Source organism: Chiloscyllium plagiosum, chromosome 24 (genome assembly GCF_004010195.1).
Source record: "Chiloscyllium plagiosum isolate BGI_BamShark_2017 chromosome 24, ASM401019v2, whole genome shotgun sequence".
Taxonomy (NCBI): Eukaryota; Metazoa; Chordata; class Chondrichthyes; order Orectolobiformes; family Hemiscylliidae; genus Chiloscyllium; species Chiloscyllium plagiosum.
The window spans coordinates 34,863,800-34,887,794 of NC_057733.1; the positions used below are offsets into that span (position 1 = coordinate 34,863,800).

A 23,995-nucleotide genomic window follows, 5' to 3' on the forward strand; every position below is an offset into this window, starting at 1 on the left:
AAAAGAAAGAAATAAGCAAACACAAATTGGACATTGCAAGTAGCCAGCTCAGAGGGCTGGATTTTCCTGAAGTAGTGAGGCAGTTGGTGGTGGGCGAAGTAATTGTGGTGCTGGATAAATCATGGGCAAATCAAGTCTGGATGGATCCCTGATGCATTCCTCCATCAGAGAGCTTGTCGAGAGCTTCCTGGGGGAACCATTAACATTGTTCAGGCGCCAATAATTTTACTCCTTCATTGACAATTTGCCAGTTGTTGTACAGTCCCTGCTTTGGGGAGGCCATTGGAGCTTGTAACATTAGGGAATGGACTTCTGACGAGTAGGGTTCTCAACTACAATTTCAATAAGCCACCTCAAGGGTTTCCATTTCCAGCCAGTGTTCAGTTTTCTGGCTTATACTAATGTTCTAATTGCCTTGCTATAGCCCAGCTTCACTTCACTTCACATATATCCCTACAGCTTGCTGTCTCCTCAGACTGCAGATGTGTGTTACTACTGTACTAGCAAACAGTGAGCATCTGTACAACTGGCTAAATGTGCCTGTGTCTCCAGCATCTGTGCTCTGTGGAAAATTGTAATGGGTGTACGAACTGGCAAAGCTGGATTCCTTCATGCCCTGTACCCACTGACCCTCTGCCTCATTAACAGTCGCTCCCAGTCTTGCAGTGAAATGATAATTGCTTAAATTGTTCAATAAAAGCTTTTGGTGTATCCTGCATGTGTTAGCGCCTACTCAGGATCATCGGATAGAGCAGATACTGTCTGACAAATGCTACATACAAAGAGGTTCTGCAGAGGGGGGGGGGCCAAGGCATGCTTCCCACGAACATTCTTAAAATATTGCATGGTTGTAAAAACTGGCTGATGTATTTTAAAGTACCAGTTTAGCCTGAGGCCACATGAAGAATGGACGCCTGAATCAAGCAAAACACGTTCTTCCCCTATGTATCCATGCTGAAACAATGCCAGCAAAAGTAGGACATATGATACCAGTTTCACTTCATTTTATCCATTAACCATGTCGTGTCTGCTATACAGCAAGGTTAAATGACCTCTTTTATTTGCAAGTGGATTTATTTTCCTTAAAACAAATGCAAAACACTGCAGATGTTGGAAATCTGAAGTCAAAACAGCAAGTGCTGCAAACTCTCAGCGAGTTAAGCACCATCTGTAGAGAATTAACCCTTGGGACATCAACCTGAAATGTTAATACTGTTTTTTTTTGTAGATGCTGCTTGTCCTGTTGAGTATTTCCAACATTTTATCTTTTTGTTTTGTATTGAATATTTTTTCTTTCAGTTTTTGTCCTGTTATCTCCCTGCTGTTAGTGTTTGTTAAAGTGCATCCTCTTCCCAATGGACAGAGAAAGGACATGCATTTTTACAGTGCGTTATCACATCTTGACGAATTGCTAATTGGCTTTGCAACCAATAAATTAACTCTGAAATGCAGTCATCGTTATAACCTAAGAAAATGTGACAGCTAATCTTCACACAGCAAGGCCCAAAAACAGTAATGAGATGAATGGCTAGTTAATCTGATTTGGTGTTGCTCACCAAGAGAGTAATGTCTGCCAGGTGATAACTATTGTCACTGTGAACAGTCTTGTAAGGTTATGCATTTAAGCCTCACTTGGATCACAGAATCTCAACACTGCTTTGGGATAATGCATTGCCATTAATAAAGCCATGAATTAACACAAATCTAATAATAAGGCATAAGTGTTCCCAAGTGAACTAAACCAAGACTTGGATATGGTCATTCTAGATGCACATTTTTCAGATCCAGCAGTAATATTGGCCATGATCGGTCAATAGATAACAGTTCAGTACACATCCAGTATATAAGTCATGGCTCTTTACTTACTCCCGACTTTCTTTTGTTTGTGGATTTTTACCATATTCAGTTGTCCTGACTATTTTTTGATAATGTAAATGAAAGCTGGGCTCCTTTCTCACATGCATGCAATCATCTACCTTTTAAACATGTTTTGTGATGAGAAAACAGCAAGTCTGAAACCTCAGTCATAATGTAACAGCAAGATACTGAGTTGCTGGAAATCTGAAGTAAGACAAGAAAACGCTGTAAACGTTCAACAGGTCAGGTAGCATCCTTGGAGAGAGAAGCAGAATTAACAATTCAGATCTATCCTTGAGATATTATCCCAACTGAATGTGTTTCGTGTGTGTGTGTGTGATGTATGTATATGTGTCTAAGTGCCCAATATATACACAGCTGGAAGTCCTCTTGGGGGTTTGTTGAATAGGCTAAGGATTTTCAGCCCCTTACGTTGAATCGAAGCTTGCTGACCAATGCAAATGGCTTTGGTTCTGTATCTTTCCGGAGATGTTATATCAATAGCTGGTACATCTCTTCTGTTAATTGTATCCATATGCATGCATTAGGTTCCTCAAAGAGAGAGATGTCATTGTGAAGTAATTAAGTATATTTCCAATTTTGCTGCTCGGGGTCAGCATCGGACTCCCACAGTTCAGATTTAGCTCAGACAGCTGCAAAACAAAGCTCCTTTCTCCCTGTCCCATGTTGCATTAACGCCAACCACAGAGAAAAAAGTCCTTCCAATCCCAACCATCCTGCTGGACTCTGGATGAGAACACATATTTGTGCCAAGTTGTGGGTGGTTGAAAGCTGTGGGCTGCTCTAAGATCTGGGTTGAAAGTGCCCAAACTCACATCAAGTGGGACCCTTGAGAGTTGGCTTCCATCCCAATACTGTGCAATTTTAAATGCAAGTACAGACCTAGATCAGATGGAAAAGAATGAGTTAGGTTGGAGTTTGCAGAGCCTGCAAAGAAAAGCAGATAAACAACTAAGCACAGTGGTTAATAATTACAGGTGGCAGCAGCCTCTCTAAGCTCAGTTTATTTGTGCTTAATGTCTCATTCGTACCCTGGGGTGTTTGCGACGGATTGGTTACGATTCTAGTAACATAAGCAAAGATAGAGATCGCTCACTATAGATAACATATAGGAAAATTATGATCAATTGCAAGACAGAACTAACCTTGCCGGTGTTTTATTCTTTTCTTTGGATCCATCAGGCAACGCATTGATGGGAAATTCATCAGCCACGTTCATGGGAAGTTTCCTAGCCAGCAGCTTGGGGTCAGCACCTGCTCATCCTGCGGGACCCACGTCTTCCCCCTCGGAGCCCGCCTTTCGAAGTCCACACTCAGCGACATCACAGATCTGGTTTTCCCACTCCCACGAAGGTAAGAAACACAGTTGGGGAGCACCCCAAGAGACTGAATAAATCTTGTAAATTTAAATAAAGCTTCCCACTTTCAGCTGGAGTGATTCTGTGCACATGACTGAGTGGAAGTCTGGGTGGTAAGACATCTGGTGGCCTTGAGCCGAGTATTATTCTCAGTGGGATTCCCTACACATACACACAAACAGCAGAGCTGGAATAATTATTCTTCATTGGACTGTGGTGTGATGTGCTTTGAATTGTAGATCTGTGTGTGCAGAGCTTTCCTCATTGATGCTTAATACAGTATGGGCACAGACATCTGTGTCTAAGGAGCCAGGGACTGCATATGCAGCTAGCATGGTGTAGATATCAGCAAAGTCTGGATTGTCTTGTACTCATATGCATATTTTAACAAATAATTATTATTTTTATAATCACAACAATTCTGTGAAAGTCCAAGTCAGAATTTATTTCAGGAATCATGTTGATTTAAAAAAAATCTGTAGTCTAGAAACTACATTTGATACTAATAATTATTAAAACTTAATGTACTTGTCTGATACTCTCCTCAAAGTTTTAATTCTGTCTTTATTGTATATATGTATGTTAAAAAAAGTAATATAATGATTGGATGAGCCTATAAAGGAAGAAATCTTGTGGAGTCTTCCACAAGTTCAGCATATCTCAAAATGTTTTAGAAGAAAATGCTTTGGGCAGCATGGTGGCTCAGTGGTTAGACTGCTGCCTCATAGCACTGGGGACCCGTGTTATTCCAGCCTCGGGCAATTGTCTGTTTGGGTTTCCTCCCACAGTCCAAAGATGTGTAGGCCAGGTGAATTGGCCATGCCAGATTGCCCATTGTGTAAGGTGCATTGGTCAGAGGAATATGGGTCTGGGTCGGTACTGTTTGGAGGGCTGGTGTGGACTTGTTGGGCTGAAGGGCCTGTTTCCACACTGTAGGGAGTCTAATTTAAATGAAGTACCTTTTGAAGTTCAGTTCCTGTTACAAGAGAGACAGAAGCCAATTTGCACAGAGCAAACTTGCACAAACAGCAATGTGATAATATGTATTTTTAAATTGAATGTGGGAATAACTATTAATCAAGAAATTAAGGATAACCCTTCTACTGCTTACTTGAGACAGTAGACAGGACAGTAAACATTGACTTAACATCTCATCCAAAGGCTGCACTACTGCCAATGCAGTACTTTATTAGCACCACAGTATAGTGTCAGCATAGATTTTTGGGCTCAAGTCTCCAGAGTGGGATTTGAACTCTCAATCTTCCAATGTGGGACTGTTACCAGTGGACCCATAGCTGACATGTTGAATAGCTCCAGGACTGGAAATGTATTTTCCAAAAATGCAAGCCATTGGAGAATATATGTAGACAATGTACGTCATGCTCTTAAAGTTGTTTCACATCATTGAATCCCTTTCGGTATCCCTCTTTTAGCCAAGTACATGCATCATTCATCAATGCTTGTATAGTTGCTGAGCATTTGAATTGTGCTGAACACTACCATCTTGTACTGTATATAGTGCAATGTTAGCTAAAGACATCATCACTTGATCAGCGGAAATATATTTTCACTAATAAGTCTATAAATGGAAGGAATTCCTTCATTGCCTTATACATTGAAGTAGTTTGTGTTGATATTGTTTTGGTGTATCTAATTAAGGCTGACTTTCAGTGACATGTGGCATAGTCAAAACTATTGATAACCATTAGTTTAATCAATTATTGTAAACATTACGCAATCTTCAAAGCCTGAGATCACAAAACAAAAATATTGTGGAAACAGAATTTGTAAAGCAGAGTAAAATCTTTAGACCCATTAGGGCTGAGCTGATTATAACTGTTTAACTGCAGTGATCTTTCTCATAGCCTTCTTTCTTTGTGAATATTTGCTCATTTATTTTTTAGAATTGTCATATAGTTGACATTTGTCACAAATTGTTTAATTTTTAAGAATTCTTAGGGTGAAAACATTTATTTTAATTTATTCTGTATTTTTCTGTTAATGATTATTTAAATACATAGGAATTCCGACAAAAAAACATTTTGTTTTGTCCAGTTTGACCATTGTTGGTGTTTGGAATTGGAATCCTCCAATTCAGAGCCCAGGTTCTGATTGTGATTCACCAACCAGTGAACAAAGTCATTCACTATGGTATTTAACCTCTCAAAACCCTTCATCATTTTGCAAACCTCTAACGTGATCTGCTTTTAGTCTTTATCACCCCTGGGAAATGAGCCTTCGTTTTTAAAGCTTTTTTCCTTACCTAAGCTCTTATAGTTCGAGTAATTCAAATACTTTCCTTAGTAATGCATGCCCAGACTTTATTACAGTACTTCAACTTGATCAATGTCTTATACACGTTTAATATCACTTTATATTCAGTGCACCTAAACTATTAAAGGCACCATTCTATGTTTCTTTTTTATGATCTTTTCTGTTTGTGTTCTTATCTTTAAAGATATATGTTTCTGCTTGCTTAAATCTCAGCGCCCTTTCATTTTAAAAAAAAATAATATTCAGGGTTTAAGTTTTTCTGCACTGGACCTATCTGCCCACTCCTCAAACCCATCAGTAACCTCTGCATTTTTCCTGAGGGTTTTCCATATCCTCTCATTTGCAATTGTTAATAAACTTCAATATAATTCCTCTTGTGACTAATTCCAAAATCTTTTGCATGCATTGTAAGGAAAAGACATGTCCAATGCTGATTCCTTATTCCTGAAAATGTGTTGCTGGAAAAGCGCAGCAGGTCAGGCAGCATCCAGGGAACAGGAGAATCGACGTTTCGGGCATAAGCCCTTCCTCAGGATGCCTTCCTTGAAGAAGCTCTCTTCTTACAATGATTCCTTATTCCCTCAATCTGAAAAACCTGTATTTTCTCCCACTCTTTGTTTTCTGTTTACATGCACTTTCTCCAACAATGTAGCTCTTTTCCCTTCCACACAATTCTTTCGGTGGTGAGATAATATTTTACAGATGGATTGAATGTTTTAACTGATATGCCGCCAGAGGCTTCCTGTAGCTGTCCCAAGGATAAATGGAGAAACAGCAACATGGGAGAAAAATCTGTGTAAAGGCAGATATCACAATGCAATTTTTGTATTGGACGGTAGCCTAATTGTTCATGGATGTGATAATAAATATTGGCAATATTAACAGGAAATGTATGCAAACGGGACTGAAGTTTCTGAAATTACACAAAGAACCTGGGGTTGTGGAGGCCTGCTGCTGGCGAGTCTGGGTCCTCACGATTGTACTACAAAGTTTCCTTCGGTGGGGGCAGAGTGTGAGAGAGAACAGTAGTGGAAAGAGGCTGGACATGGCATCTGGCAATGCAAAGGGGATTTCAGATCCAGCCTGATGACTGTGGGATGGGAATCTGGGGTTGGGTGAGACCAACAATTTGAAGGGATGTTTGAGATTAGCTGGGGAAGGCTGCCGCTCAGGTTGGAGAAATGTTTAGGATCGGAAGGTATCCCAATATGGGGGAAGATTGGCATTTGGCAGTAGGGATAACACTGAAGATCTGGTTGAAAGATGTTGAAGACTCCCTGAAGGGGCCTTGGATACCACTGCTCTCTCTGACACACAGAATGCTAACAAAACCATTGACAGATACAAAATGCTAAAGGAACTATGTAATTCTCTGTCACAGAAAGTGGTTAAGGCCAAAACATTGAATGTCTTCACAAAGCAATTAGATTATAGTTCTTAAGTGTAAAGGGGTCAAAGGGTATGGGAGGGAGCAGGAATTAGATGGTTCTAAGTTCACAGGTAGATTCAAGGCAAGTAAAGGATTAGGTATCTTTCATGTGGGCTCTGAGTAGATTTTTTTCTATAAAATGTGAACCATCTGAATGGTTTTATGAGCTTCTTTCATTATAAGTGTATATAAATGAGAACACTATTAGGTTGTTAGTTTTTTTCTTCTTTGCATGGTTCCTGAAGTCTGCTGATGGTTGACAGGGATGGGGCTCTGAGGCATCATGGATGTTGACAGAGACATGGGACATGACCTGGCTTGGGCTATGATGTAGCATGTGAGTTAAGGTTTGTCATTCAGAAGAGGTATGGGAAAATGAGGTGGGTGGGGTCATGCGTTGACATGAAGCAAAGGGCGATGACTGTCATGAATGGGTGGGTGAGGGCCTGAGATAACATGGAGATACATAAGATGTATGAGGACATTACATCCGTGGAGGAATATGATAGGAGCGTGGAAGGGTGCACTGGGTTGTTACAGAGGTGGCATGGGATACATGGGGCAGGATTTGAAATCCTGGAGTCACAGAGGCTATCTGAGAGAGGTGAGGGCGAGCAGATCTGGCAGCTTCTAAAGCAACTAGTACACAGTGTCAGAGAACCAAGCGGGCCTTTATAATCTCCATTCTGGAAATCAACTGCCCACATGACCATTTTGGATTTGCTTTCAGGGCCAGTAGGCCTGACTCTCGCCTCCATTACCCTTAGGCCAAACTTTGAGTCTAACAGAGTCCTTTAAACTGAGGTGCTCTACCTGACTCACGAGTGAAACCTGTTTAAAATATAAAAGGATGATAATGGAATAGGGTTGTTGTCAGGTTGTCCAATGAAGATACCTTAGTAATTTCGTAATGCGCTCCATTAGTATTTGTTAGGCTAGGTTGGACAGAGTAACTGTTTCATTCACTGAAGTTTACTTAAATCAGACCTACCCAGGGTTGATACAGCAGCTGTGAACTAACTTTGAAAATGACTTAAATATCTCATATGGAAACAGGAAAGGATCCTTTCAGAGTGCCAAGAATTAAATTTAACATTACCATGATTCAAGACAACAGAAAATACTTTTGCTCTCACCAGTTCATTGGAACATGTTTATTGTTGCTCTGAAGCATGACTAATAACGTTTAAAACTTCTTTAGTCAGTGCAACAGACAAGGCCTAGGTACATTCAAACAGAAATGATAATGAGTGCCATCAGTTTTACAAACCAAATTTTACATTTCTTGAGCAACTAAATGAAAGAAAACTACAAATTGACATTGAACACCGTGGAAAGGGCACTTATTGTGGATCTTTGTGATGAAGGGTTTATAGACAGCGATGACACTGAATACACTCCAACTGTTATAGAACCAGATCCCCATTTTTGTAGCCAGCAGTGATCCCTCTGGGATGACAGATCAGTAACAACGTTGAAATTTAATTTCAGGTGAGTCAATAGCATTTCTCATGATGTAGGGTAATTTTGTGCTGATACAAAATCCTGTTTTATACGAAGGGTTGAAGCTTCTCTTCCCACTCGAGAAAGCCTGAAAATGATTGTGAGTGATCTTATCATCTGACCACTTAACACACTTGTATCAAGTTTCCTTCTATTTTAATGGAAGCATTAATTCATTTAAAATATATTGTTCACGCCTTCAGTAAGATAGTAGAGAGGAATTTGATATGAGCACATTAAACATTTGTCATTTCCAGGCAATAATCCATACATTTTTAAAACATTAACTCACAATCTATAATCAATCTATGACAGACATTGAAAAAGAAGACAATGTTTTTAAAACACAAAAGCCCAATTCATTTCTTTGTCCTCTTTGAGCTAAAGGTCTCACACTAACATACCTCGTACAATTTCCCCATGATAAAGTGATCACTGACAGATTTTTTTTATCTCTCCGAAGACTGGTAAATCTAGCTGTCTTAAATTTTGATTATATGTTTTTACTCTATGATAGAATATAACCAAATTGCTGTCCAGCTAAATACAGCCTTTGCTATTGTGTGTGTATATGGATGCAGGTGTACACGTGTGAATGTTATTTATGTGTTATTCTTAATGGGTTTTGCTGAGGATTCTGATAACCATGTTTCAAAACCCTGATACTTGGCCAGTGCCACAAATATATCACGTGATCTTTCTGGTCAAACTGATGAGAAGGTCTCACTTCCTGTGAAACCAACTGACTTTCTGAAATATGATCTATTTAACAGAATTAGAGAAGTATGACTCCTTGTAAATGATACAGGTCCTATTCTGCATCTAAAGGACCCCTTTGATTAATAGTCTCCCAATTGTCAGTTAAAAGGGGAACTTGATCTAATCTGTGGCCTGGTTCTTTTTAATAGTTTGCCAACAGCTCTCTGCCAAGCATTCTTAAACCTGCTCATGTGTTGTGGAAACATGAGGGTGGTAATGTTGTGCCTGGGTGAGAAACCATTGCTTCTTCTCTCTGTGGAAAATTCATTTCTGGCATGTTGACCTTCTGGATTTGTTTGCAATTTCAAGGAGAAATGTATTCATTTATATTTATTGTGTGAGGAAAGGATTTTGTGGCAATTTGCATGCTAAAATAACAGACTATGCATCACTCTGGGATATTACTTGAAGTAGTGAGGGAGCTGTGTCACACAGGAGCAGACTCTGGCTAAGGATTCATGTGAGTAAACTAATGAAATCGGCTGTCATTCTTAATAAGCTTCAGCTCCCCCTTTTAGGTTAGCATCAGAAATTTATACCCAGCCAAGTAGTGATCTCTGCATACTTGGGCTGATTTACAAGTTAAACTATAAATCTTTACATTTATAAAGTTTGCTGGAGAATGTCACATTCATTTACAGAAGTGCATTCTCTTGGCTCTCTCGTGTACTTGAAAAACTATTTTATAAATCATTACAGTGCTCCTGGAAAGTAACTGTGGAGATGAAAAGGTTCATTAACAAGACATTTCAGATTGAATTTTAGATTAGCCGTGCAATGAAGACACCCCGCCCAATACACACAGTGAGTGGATTCTTGGAGTGGTTTACTGTACGTAAATGTATAGTACTTCTCAAGTGCATAATCTATGAAGGATTTCACAATGCATTCTCACATTACAAAAGGTCACTACTAATTGCCTTGGTGTGACATGATGATTTGTAAAACATTGCTGCTATAACAAGTTTCACATAATACATTAAAATAATAGTGTAGCTAATAAATTAATACATCTCTATTAAGCTTTACTCATACTTTTGAAATAACTCAAATGAAATACTGTATCGTAAGGTTGTGACTCCTTTAGAACCTGCAATTCCCTATTAGTTGTTTTTTTTGGGGAATTGTGACTGAGGTTCATTTAAAGGAGTAATGTCACTATCCTGGCGAATTACAAACAAGTCCAAATTCCTGAACAAGGCTGTGCTCTGAGATCTCTGCTGTTACATTATTATGTTGACTCTGGAAGTTTTTATACCTGTGGGATGTGAGCAGTTTCGGTGTGGCTCTAATATCTTTTCATTACATTGTATGTGCGACGCGTGTGCTCTTCATAAAAATGAGAACTAGGAATGGTGATCACATAAAGGCAATTATACTACGTGAGAATGAACAGGAAGTACAAAAGAGGAACCAAAAAAGAGGGACAAACATATTCATTGTACAAGGATGATGTGTCACAGCACATGGTGTTAATATTGGTTCGATAACAATGATATAAAAAATAGTAGTGGACTTGAAGAAAGATTGCATCCTTACAGTGTGAAAGGATGCAAACTAATAAATCTGCTTTGTACTATTTTTTGCAGTTGTTAATGAAGTTTGACTTAGGTTTTTACATTTAATGCTTAAAAATCAGTCCTCTAATTATTTGGCAATCAAATCACGTAGAAAAGATTCCAATTCAATTATTATTAAGTTAGGAACTTAAAAGGAAAGAAATTTAACCCAAGCTATCCACAGATTTTGACATTGGTTTTACTCCTGTTTAAACTGAATATTAAGAGTCTTGCATAAATGTTCTCTGACTTAGAAATGATTAATTAGAACCCCAACGTAGAATAGAATAGAATATCCTTTGTTGTCACGTGCTTCATTGTAGAAGAACAGTGAAAAGCTTTTACAATGTCTGCTTCTTATGGTTTAGAGGTGCCAGTGTTGGACTGGGGTATACAAAGTTAAAAATCACATGCCAGGTTATAGACCAACATGTTTATTTGGAAGCTTTTGGAGGGCTGCTCTTTCATCAGGTGGTTGTCTGTGACGAAGCAGTGCACCTAAAGCTAATGCTTCCAAATAAACCTATTGTGCTATAACCTGGTGTGTGATTTTTAACTTTGCTTCTCACGGTGCCATTTTAGGTACAAGTACCTAGGTTCAAATCTTGGATACAAAAGAGGAATACAAAGTAGTTGAGTTACTTTATAGAGTTTAAAAAAAAGTGTGGAATTAGACATCTTTAAAGGATTGACTTTACAGACAGGTCAAAAACATTTTACATAAACATCACACTGCAGCAGTTCAGCGCAGGACCTCTGCATACGATCTAACACCCGCACCAGACTCCAGTCCAACAGCAATCCTCACTACACTTTTAGCCTCTAGTCTGCTCCATTCCAATTCTCAGCTGCTCCAAGGTATGTTCCAGGGTTGCATCCCCCGCGCCAGTCGTTGCCTTGGACTCACTGCCCACTCACTGCTCTGGGACTCACTGCCCACACTCTACTCTGGGACTGACTGTCCACACCCTGCTCTGGGACTCACTGCCCACACCCTGCTCCTGGACTCACTGCCCACACTCTGCTCCGGGACTCACTGTTCACAACCTGCTCCGGGACTCACGGCGCACACACTGCTCCTGGACTCACTGCCCAAACTCTGCTCCGAGACTCACTGTCCACACCCTGCTCTGGGACTCACTGCCCACACCCTGCTCCTGGACTCACTGCCCACACTCTGCTCCAGGACTCACTGTCCACACTCTGCTCCAGGACTCACTGTCCACACCCTGCTCTGGGACTCACTGCCCACACCATGCTCCAGAATTCACTGCCCACATCCTGCTCCGGGACTCACTGCCCACACCTTGCTCCAGGACTCACTGCCCACACCCTGCTCTGAGACTCACTGCCCGCACCCTGCTCCGAGACTCACTGCCCGCACCCTGCTCCGAGACTCACTGCCCACACCCTGCTCCGGAACTCACTGTCCACACCTTGCTCCAGGTCTCTCTGTCCACACCCTGCTCCGAGACTCACTGTCCACACCCTGCTCCGAGACTCACTGCCCGCACCCTGCTCCGAGACTCACTGCCCGCACCCTGCTCTGGGACTCACTGCCCGCACCCTGCTCTGGGACTCACTGCCTACACTCTGCTCCAGGGCTCACTTCCCACACCCTGCTCCAGGACTCACTGTCCTCTCATGCTGCTGCTCAGGGATTCACCTCTGGCGCTAAGGCGAGAGAAAAAGAAAAAGAGGAAGGAGAGAAGAGAAGAAAAAGGCGATACACGAAAAAATGGAAAGGAGGAAATGGAGAAAGAAAGTAAAAGAATAGGTGGAGCTGTGGAACTCCTGCAGGAACAGCATCCTCTGCTGCCATCTGTATTTCTGCCCAAAACTCATCTTTTCATCCCTGACACACACACAACATGAACTCTATATCATTTGAAGTTTTAGAATCATTCTGCTCCATGATATGTTGATAGCCTATGTTTATGTACACCTCTACAACATGAAATTACATTCTAAACCAGAGGTGGATCAAATTTTTTTTTGAAGCTTGAGAGTTTGTTCCAGATTTTTGGTGTTCTTTGGGGCAAGAAAACCTAATGTATGGCCTTGATTATCGATAGTCTGACATTGTTTCCTATTGAAGTTAAACACCTGCCCATATCTGTATCACCTATTCTTTTTAATATTATAAAGATGGAACTGTATTTCCTTTCATGATCTTTCCCCAGTGTTCAAGTATCCTGACAACATTTAAAGTGCTGTGGTCTGAACCTTGTCTAATAAGCCAGTATGTTTCAGAATATACAGTGCCTAAGACTAAACATGTAGTCTCTGTAAGTGCACATTTACAGACAGCATGGTGGCACAGTGAGTAGCACTGTTGCCTCACAGTGCCAGCATTCCGAGTTCAATTCCACCCTCGGGCGATTGTCTGTGTGAAGTTTGCACATTCTTCCTCTGTCTGTGTGGGTTTCCTCCTGGTACTTTCGTTTCCTTCCACAGTGCAGTGATGTGAAGTTCAGGTGGATTGGCCATGCTAAATTGCCCCTAGTGTCCAGAGATATATGCGCAAGGTTAATTAGCCATGGGAAATGCAGGAATAGGATGGGGGGGTGGGTCTGGATGGGATGCTGTTGGCAGGGTCGATGTAGACTCAATAGGCTGAAGGGATTGGATAACGTGTGTCTTCTCCAGTTTCAGAAACAAGATCAGAATAATGTTTTTGCACCTACAGAGTTTCACACCAATATCTGGCCACAGATCTAGCTAGAAAATTTCAGTGATTATTAATCACCACACTCATATTTTCTTTGTGTGCTGTATCTGCATGCACACATTACTCCAAATATGCATTACAGTGCATTTGTATTTAAATGCAATTTATCTGCCTGGTTATATAATGGTTCAAGATCTCTTGAATGCAGCCACTGTCCCCTGTACATGTTAATTGTCTACATCATTAGGTGTAAAAATTCCTTTTTTTTACACTATTCATCAGCTGTGGGAGGGACAGGGGTCTTAACACAGATGCCTGTGGAATCTCAGTGCTCACTGCTGTCCCTCGCCTCCACCTCCCTCCACTCCACCAGCTCCATGTTTTCCATCTAGCTCCATGTTCACCAAACCAGCTTTCAATTCAACAAGATAATTTACAATTAGTTCCTTCAGAAACGAAGTTGGGACATTTTATTAAACGTCTTCTGAAAATCCAATCATGTCCTTTGGCTGTTCCTCCTCCAGTAGCTTAATTGTTCCTTAAAATAATCGAACTGTGATAAAAACTATGAATTCTGCAGTGCAGGATGTGATGCAATGTTACAATATCATTATCATTATTGTTTCATTGTGCCCTCCTTCATATATTTTAAGCAGAGTGAGATGTAAGACATTACACTATGAAGTGTTATACTTGGCATTTAATATATTAGGAACATACCACTAAACAAAACATTTCACTTGCACCAAAATCCTTTAATACTTTTGAATTTGGATTTCCTGTGGAATGTACTTAATTCACAATCTCGATTTACTTCTACCAGTGCCATCAATTGTGACAGATCTTCGCCATCATTTTAATACCAAAATGGGAAGGTAGCAAGCTGGTCATAATTTAATGCACGAGACAATGGCAATCACTCACCAGCACAAATTAAATTTGTCTCAGTATTAGCTTTTAAATGTGAATCTTTTTATTTATTGCTTATTTGACCATACTCAGATATTGGTGGGAAGCCTATCTCTTAGAACCGAATGTCATAATCACAAGGTCTGAGTGAAGAAAGCCCTTTGATCATTTAATCTCGCACCTTCAGAATAATAGCCATAGCTCATTGTTTTATTTAAAATCCTAGTGCTTACATATTAGGTAAATATACATTATCATGTGTATATAAAGATCACATTGTTTAATGTAACATTGTAGTTTACCTTCTCAGGGAATTCTGATTTCAGGAATCAGTCCCCACCATGCCCCAACTAATTCCTATCTGCTTAGTTTAACACAGGACCTTTGATCATTGCTAACCTATGTAAATAGAGTTTCTCTCTTCACAAATTATTTTTCCCCTTCATTTTTGCATCACATTCATTCATTTGTTTCCTACCAATTTTCTTTTATTATATCCAGTATTCAATCTTTAATATTATCTTTTAGTTTGCTTGCATTTTTATTTAATCTCTTTTATAAATATCTTTTCTCTTTCATCTGATGTTCGTACTTTATGTTGCAATCTTTGTCCGACCATACCATTCACTTCAAAATAAGCACTGCCTATTACAGAAGTTCCTTTGATTTGTTGTATAGTTTATTAAGTTGTTGGGAGAAGTTGATGATCCTTATCCCTGCCCAGAATATTCAAATGTAATTCGAAGGCTCCACACTTAATAACATCTCTTCTCATGGATACATTCCTGGAATGAATAGTTATTGATTTTGTTTTGAACATTTGCAGTTATGTTTAAGGCATAGCTGTAAGATCTTACTATTTTGTTATAAGAACAAAATGCTGCAGAATGCTACAATTTGAAATAAAAACAGAAAATGCTGAAGTTCATCAAATCTGGCAGCATCTGCGGAGAGAGAAAAACAGAATTAACATTTCGAGTTCACTGTATCTCTACTTCAGAATTAAAAATCACACAATACCAGGTTATAGTCCAACAGGTTTTATTAGAAGCACACTTCCAATTAAACCTGTTGGACTATAACCTGGTGTTGTGTGATGTTTAACTTTGTGCACCCCAGTCCAACACCGGCATCTCTAAATCATGACTACTTCAGAATTGTTTTTGTTAACCTCTCTTGACAAGATCATAAGATAAATACACGTAAACTTTCCCACTTGGTCCACTTTAATCAATCCAAAAAAGATCGACAGTTCTTGCTAGTATGGTATGTTGAATGATTCCAGGAAGTTTTTCCTTTCTATATTTTTAACACCAGATTCATTTTGTCTTTTGGAAACTTGAACCTATATCCCTTTGTCTTAATGTCAGTTAAACATAAAATAGCTACACGTATTTATAACAAAATGTACCTTTTATATGGATGCAGAAAAGTTTATCTTGTAGATTTGATCTTAAATGTTTGAAATGATTTTGTGCAGTTTGATGTGACGTGAAAAGGTGGGAATTGTTTAAAGTAATTTCTGCTGCGGAACGGTTCAGTGGGAATCCAAGAGCTTTGCCCAGAATGTTTTCTTAGTAAGTTAATTTCCCCCACCAGCCATTCAATTTACAGAATAAATGAAACTATTTGAAAGGAAACATTGTGGTTTAATTATTCTGTTTCCTTTAATTAACATTTTAGTATAAATCATAAGCAGCTCTGACATGCAAGCATCTTACTGCAATGAAGACATCAGATTATTGACTTTAAAGCTGACCATTCAATTGTTAGAAACTTTTATTGTTACTTAGTTATGTAGCATAACATTTTACCTTCCAAGTACTAGTTTTATCAATAAATAGATGAAAGGTAATGTCTTTGGAATAACGTGGAACAATGTGATGCATATGAGACTGAAAAATACAGGGAGTAAAATTAGCTTATCAATATTTAATGCAATATTCAAATGCCTCTCCTTGCCATTTTAATTGTAATATTTAGTAAATTTAAGTGAAATGGTTGAAACACCATCAAAATTACAGAGAGTAGTTTAATATAGATACACAACATTTTCAGATTTGCATTTCTCATACTCAGTTTGATGTTGTAGGGTTACATTTATTACATAAACTGTAAGTTTGATGTGGGATTCCAAAGAAGTAGAACAGAATCATTTTACATGTTTATAATTCATCCTTGCACACATGCAGTTATTGCATGTTGAATCTCACGTTTGTACACGTAATTCTTTTTTATCAACTAAACTTTCAAGTTGACAGAAATGATGAAAAAGTGGTAATTTGGGCAATGTTGAAAAATGATTTTTTATCATGTTTAACTCACAGTCAGACACTGAACTTGTTTCAAAGCAAAAGGATGAAAATAAATTGTGAGAGCAACCCAACGAATACTGAGGTATAGAGTTTTTCAGCACAGGAGGAATACGACCATCTGTAACAGTAAGAAATATTATGTCCTTACAACAGAATTAGACAGCTATCTAGGACTGTGAAAAAAATGCCATGAATTTGAAAGTCACTGTAATAAAAGGGTACAGATAAACCACTAGCAATAGTGATCCTGTCCCCATTATCTTAAGCCTCTGTAAACATTATCGTGCATTTAGCTTGTGTATAATAGGAATTGCTGATCACTTTAGAGAAACATACCCTTGTGAACTGCAGACACCTGCTTGCTGTAGTCCTTTGATGTTTGCTCCTTTCCTTCCACAATGCATTTTTGAACCATTACAATAGGAAATATGATCAGACAGTGGTAATCAGCTTTTTATATTTATATAGAATGTAAAACAAAACCGCCCAAAACAAAAGACAGTGGGACACACAAAAGGAACTGACCTCCATACACAACCAACAGCTAAACAATGTTTTAAACTTCTTCTATAATTACTGGAGTTTCAGGCTCAGACACTACATTGCAGAACAGTAAAATCAATGCATTCAACTTCCCCTGTTTTGCCTTCCAAATGAGTGCTTCTTTAGTATTCCAAAGTCGTTTGATACACTCCAGCTGGATCATATTCATAAAAAAAAAAGAGCAATTAAAATTCACAGTATGGTTGGCTCAGGAGACAGTCACCCAGTTTCAAAAATGGATGCTAAATAAGTTATGTCCTTGCAACCAACGAAAAGAAAGGGAGCAGTCTTTCTTATGGTGTGGCAGGCAATACAATTCTAAAAATCGAGTGATTGATAGTAACAAAATGTTTTTTCCCTTTTGGAGGCTGTCCTTCATTTCCCAATGGACTGGATAGGTTTGAGCAGGTTTAGATGACAACATGTTTATCCTTGGTTCCTACAGCTCCAGTCGTTGACTTGATTTGAAAGGGTTATAGAGTAGTAACATCAGTTGGAGATTTTTTTCTTATTATTAATTATATTGCATTTAGGTCACCCACATGTAGAGAAACTAAAACATCTGGCAAATATTCTGCTCCACAAAATGGTGCAATTTTAACCCACTTGCAGTAAAATAAAAGCCAATTGAAAAGATCAAAGGCAAGTATATCAAAGCAAATTCCCCAATTCTGTAGGCTGTAACCTAATTTTGCACACCCTTAGCCACAGGCATCAAAGAAGAATAAACAGTGCCACATCTAAAAATCAAGCTACAGATCAGAGGAATTATAAGGTATACAATTGTAGACATGCAAATCAACAGCTTGCTTTTCTACATATGTGTAAATAATGTTTGTTGGTTAAGGCTATACCCACATATCAGTTTCCTGTTTAGGGAAATTAAAGTGGACTGAATAGTGAGGTTACTACTGTCGGGCAAGTGCCAAGTGTAGTTAATGTACAGAGTGGACAGACCTTTTGACTAACAAGTCTTATGCTTTTTAAGGTGGATGAATGGCTAACACATCAAATGACTTGTCTTAATCGGACAAGTTAAAATCTGACAATTTCCTTATCAGATTTACTAATTAAACCATTCAGGGATATATTAGATGCTTGAATATTAGGAGCAGTTTTATCGCTGCTATTCTTCCTAATGTAAGGTCTTAGGGCATCTCAGGTCTAAGATTGTGTCCTTGTTTCTTTATTTCTATACACAAAACCCAGTGAATCTTAATCACCTCAGTTCCCCACTGAAGCATGTCATTATTAACACTAGGACGCTGACTACCCTATTCAGGATGATTACTCTCCACTGCTCTGACAGGCTGGGATTGAATGAGGACTCCACTAATACAGTTTAGGCAGCCACATGCTTCATAGGAGCAGGCCCTGGCATGTCGGAGCCAGCTGGCAAATTGTCAAACTGGATTTGGGCTTGATGCCAGCACTCAATACATAGTGCCAACATTGCCTGTCTTTCTGTCTATCATTGAACTGACTTCACGAGGTGGTGTGTCTGAGGAGTTAAAAGCATTGTGTCAACCCCTTAACCCTTTGATAACCAATATCAAAATAACCAGACATACGTGAATAAAAGATACAAAATATAGGATAAAAATAAATATATGACTCTTACACAATATATAACTTAGTTTATTTGGTTCTGCGTAAGCAAGCTGTGAAATTTATAGCATGCTTCCTGCATCTTAAATAAGCTGCAAGAGTATACTGGAGCACAAATAGAAAGAATTCAGAGCTAAATCTATAAGGTTTTAAAATGGCTTAGGAGATGTGGTAGCAAAGATAGTAGCTCACACACAGTTGAGCTTGGTTTTCAATCTCAGGGGGCTACTCATTACTTCGTAAACCAATAATTTTTTAGGGGTAATTACTTTGGATTCCATAGATAGAACATGTTGCTAAAGCACAATCTTGTTCGTAAAATAGAGTTAACTTATCCAATCAAGTTACAAGATTATTGAAGACTGTTGTGAGGTACACAACAGTGTAGGCAAGGTGTCTCTCTCTGTTGCTAATGGGTCAGTGGAGCAATTAGAATCCACATGTGATGTTTTACTTGGCCATTTTGATCTTTCACTCACAGTTTTCAAACTGGAACATATATCAGACAGCTTTATTACTTTTGAACATGAAAGTAGCCATTGTAGGGAAGAAATCAAATTTAGTAATCTGGCTACAAATTATTATGAGCTGCTATTTGTGCTTTAGGTTTTGAAGAATACAAATCCCTTAATCCTGAGCCTTACAGAAATCTGGCAACCTTTTCCACCCAGGATATAAATGTTGGTTGATAATTTAACTACCAAACAGCTGGATTATTAATATTAAAAATGCTGAATTAATTGTAAATTCTCTTGTTTCATTAAATCACAATATGGTGCAATAAAAATCATTCTTGGTTAAAAGTGATGGCTGAGGACTAGAGTCCAGTGAACTAATATTTTCAGTCTCAGCGGATGAACAATGATAAAGAAATATGTACCGACTTTATGTCACTGCATTTTGATATCAAGAAACAGAGCTTAATTATTCAGCAAGAGATTTGTTGTTTTTTTATACTAAGCATTGTTGCCTTTGTGCTTCGAAAAGAGGTTAAACAGGTCAACAGTGCAAAGATATTGCAGACCAGTAGAAAGGCTTCAGTGTTCTTATAATATTACTGCCCTAGTGATTGAATGACATTGTGAACATGTGTCTAGCAGTCCTGTGGATTGAATCTAATAACAGTACATTGTAACTCAGGCTTTGAGGTTTCTCTATTGCACTTACATTAATCTTTACAACATCACGACACATGTTTGGTCAGGGAAGCATTCAGAAGATTAAACTGGAAAAAAAAAACTTCACTGCACAAATTTAATTTAGCTTTGTTAAGAATGTTTGCGGTTTTAAATTTTTTGATTCGTAATTGGATCATTTTTGCACTGGACGTATTGGTCTAGCATTCAAAGAGCAATAAACAAGCCGCTTTCGCAAAATGCACTGCTCTCGCTTTAAAAGTATCCCTGCCAATTTGTCCAATTTGGCACAGTCGAAAGAAGATAGGGAAGTGATGCTGTTTTATGGGAATACATTGGGTCTGTGCATTTGCCAGTTTATACCTGACCTCAGAATGCTTTCCACAAGGCACAAAATGAATCAGTGCATTGAAGGGACTGAACAGTGCCAAAGAACAAATAAAGCAATGTTAGACAAGTAAATATCTAGTGATATGAGCAACTAGATACCTCCCTGAAGTAACTTCTTCACCGACTCTCTAATGCAAGAAAAGCCCCTATCTTACTGATAGTGAACATAGAGGGAAATGATTAATGTCAATTAATTGATAGTTGCACTTAGATTTTCAAAGTACAGTACCCATTCAAAATTAGATCTAACATTTGAATTTGATACAATCAAAGGAATATTACATTAAAGGTCAAAGAGCATTGACATGTTTTACAAATAAACTAAGATACTTTAGAAAATTATACATTAAAACTTATTAAAAGTGAATCAGTTTTCTTAAACAGAGTACTAATCAAGTTCCTCCTGAATATGCTTCCTTATTGACTTTCAATAGCTCTAAGTTATAATCTTTGTCTGTTTGGTCGTGGACTTTATATTTGATATTTTATTGCAGTTTTCCACAAATCCCATATCTGCGATAGATCATACTGTAATTTGTACCAATTAATGTAATTCTGATCAGCAACTTAAGAAGAATGACTGTGATTACTTCTTGAGGAACCATTCCATCTTGATTAAAAACAAATGTTTATAATAATAAAAATGATAACTTTTGTGGGGCTTTTGTTCTTCTGTGATATATCTTTTCACAATAAAGAAACTTTTTCTGATACCAGTGTCACTGGAATTTTAACTGACTTCCTTGTCAAGCTCTACATCGTTGATGCGTTGCCTTGCAAATCCTTAACCGTAGCGATTATAAACAAGCCCCGAAACCCCATTCTCCCTGTCCTCTGAATTCTCTACCATGACCTCACTGATCATTATACTTCACAAAAACCCTTCTATCCACATCCAGTGCTCATGCTCCTACTACATTATCTTCAAGGCACCGACCTCTGTTGTGACTATTTATCATCTGCTGCTTTTCCTTATTGTCCACATTCTCCTGCTTATATCTTCATGCTGTATCCCTGAAGGACAAACCCATCAGCTGCTTTAATAGTTTGCTTGCAGCTTCATCTCCTGTAGTCCTCACAACACCTGTTAACTTATTCAGCTATCCTCTTGACTTTGAAAGAAAGAAAGAGAATCTTCCTGGTGCAAAATATGACCTCTGGACATCCCAAAGTGTTTCCCTGATAACAATATACTTCTGAAGTGTGCACTATGTCATACTGTGGGTTCCAAGACAGCCAATATGCATTCAGCAATCTGCTAGAAGCAACAAGGTAAAAAAATGACTGTAGATGCTGGAAACCAGATTCTGGATTAGTGGTGCTGGAAGAGCACAGCAGTTCAGGCAGCATCCAAGGAGCTTCGAAATCGACATTTCGGGCAAAAGGCTTTATTCCTGATGAAGGGCTTTTGCCCGAAACGTCGATTTCGTTGCTCCTTGGATGCTGCCTGAACTGCTATGCTCTTCCAGCACCACTAATCCAGAATGCTAGAAGCAACAGTTTGGTAGTGGCCGGACAGTCTGTTTTAAATGATGGTGTTCGAAGGATAAGTATTGGGCACAGCACCGAGGGTAATACTCCTGTACATTTTCACAATAGTGCCATAGAATATTTCACCCCATGTGACGGGCCCAGTATGGCTTTAGTTTAATACCTCATTGAAAGGCAGCTGACAGTACAGGCTGGTCTCAGGTCTCTGAAGAGGGATTTGAACCCACGACTTTCTCAACAAAAGTGATACCAACTGAGCCACAGACAACATATGCTGCACAAGTGAAATTTATTGTTGTCTCAAGAATAAAACAATTGGGATTCATTGAAGTATCACTTTGACCATCAAATCGCCATATTTGGGGCATGTGCCTTCAAAGGTATTGCAGTGTTAAACAATACAACAGAATGAATTAAAGATTTTTTTGAACTCATGTTAGAGTAAATTCAATTCATAAACAGTGCATTTTCCTTGAATTTGAGAGAATTATTGATGAGCAACAATGCCCAAATTCCCCAAAGAAACAAAACAATTCAGTAACCAATGGGTTAACAAATTTAAATGTAATTGCTTAATCCACTTTAACTGACTATTAAATGTGAACATATTTGTTGCTAATTTCTAGCACAGCATAAGTTCATGTTATTAGTGACTATCAAGCTTCAAGGAGTAAAAGGCTCAGTCTTCATGGACTGGTCAAACCAACTGGAGGATTGTCTTATTCAATGAGGGCAACGAAGGTCAGGTTTATCCTCAGAAATCACAACACTGCAAAACTATTGATGTGAAACATTTAAATACATTTAAATCAGATAGTTCAATAAATAGAATTACAGTACAATTACATACAAGAAGGTGAGTTATTGATGAGATTATGAATTTGAGTTTTTATTTGAGAGACTAAATATTCCACCAGCCTAGGTATGGGATATCAGTCAGAGAAACTGCTCAAAAGCAATGGGTCAATGGAAAAACATGTCTCAATAAATACAATCACATTTAAGATTGATATATTTGATCTCTAATATTAGTGAATGGAGGAAGATATATCTGTCCTGTTTTATAATCCCATTTTCCATACAATTTCTCCTTCAGTTCCAGCTCTCAAAAGACATTGTGTCTCACTCAGATTCATGCCCATATATCTCTTGTGATACTTTCATTAAGCTGGCATTACAAGAGTGCCATTCATCAATTCCTCCTTTCCCTTCTGTTTCTTCTTCACCACTTAAGCGTTGATCTCAGATATTGAAAGTGACATCAGAGTTTTACTTTGTTTGAAATGGGAAATGTGTATGAAGAGAAAAAGATCAATTGAATGTAAACCATCTAACATTCAGCAACCTGCTAGTGTACCCAGTGGGGAGGAATTGCTTCCCAAACAACAGGTTTGATTTAAGCCCCTAGACTGCTTGTGATTGAAGTTACCTCCATTGCTTTTAGTAAAGTGGTTGAGAATTACAGTGCAAAGCATCTGCAGGGGTCAAGGAATGGAGGAGAACTGGTGTAATCTGACCCTTCTAGTTGTGCATGTTGGTTTGCATGTTTATGGGATGGGCATTAACAGCAACTTTTAAAGATGCCTTAGCCTGACCTCTGTTGCCTCACTAATATGGATGGATTTAAAAACATTAGAGACTGGAAGAAAAATCAAAATCAACATATTTGTGAAACTGAAAAGTGTGATATATATTAGCTAGGGCATTTTGGCTCAAAATGTTTTTAAAAAATCTTTGACTTGATTGAGAATATTTTCAATTGGAAGGTGAGTCTTGTAAAAGTTAAATGTATTTTATTTCAGTATATCCATTTTGTCTGAAATACCTTCATTGTGAGGAAACAATGAGGACCGAGGATTAGCTTTAATTTCTCATTACAATACCCCTGGCTCTTGGACAAAGGGGGTCTTTTTGTTACGATTCACACTTCACCTGGCAAACGTCACTGCAATTATATTAAATGGTGGCTTCCTTTAGTCTCATAAATATTAAAGTGAATGTTCTGTTGCTGTACCATGTGCTATTATTTCTTTGAATCAGGAACTCACTTTAAATAGACACCCATCTCAAACAACCACTTCCGTTTATATCTGGCTCAAATTAATAGTTAATTGTGATTAAGGAGCAGTATGTAATAGGTCAGAGTTAGTACATTGGAGGGCATTCAAATTA

The 23,995-nt window shown here is 38.5% G+C and overlaps 1 protein-coding gene across 6 annotated transcripts in view; it reads left to right on the forward strand.

The window, feature by feature from the left end:
* The window catches only part of bahcc1b (BAH domain and coiled-coil containing 1b), a 248,555-nt gene that overhangs the window by 51,952 nt on the left and 172,608 nt on the right, over positions 1-23,995 (forward strand). For all 6 annotated transcript variants that reach the window (XM_043714770.1, XM_043714775.1, XM_043714769.1 and 3 more), the window contains exon 3: positions 3,061-3,231. In XM_043714770.1, coding sequence (XP_043570705.1) covers positions 3,061-3,231 — 171 coding nt within the window. The remainder of the gene's footprint in view (positions 1-3,060; positions 3,232-23,995) is intronic.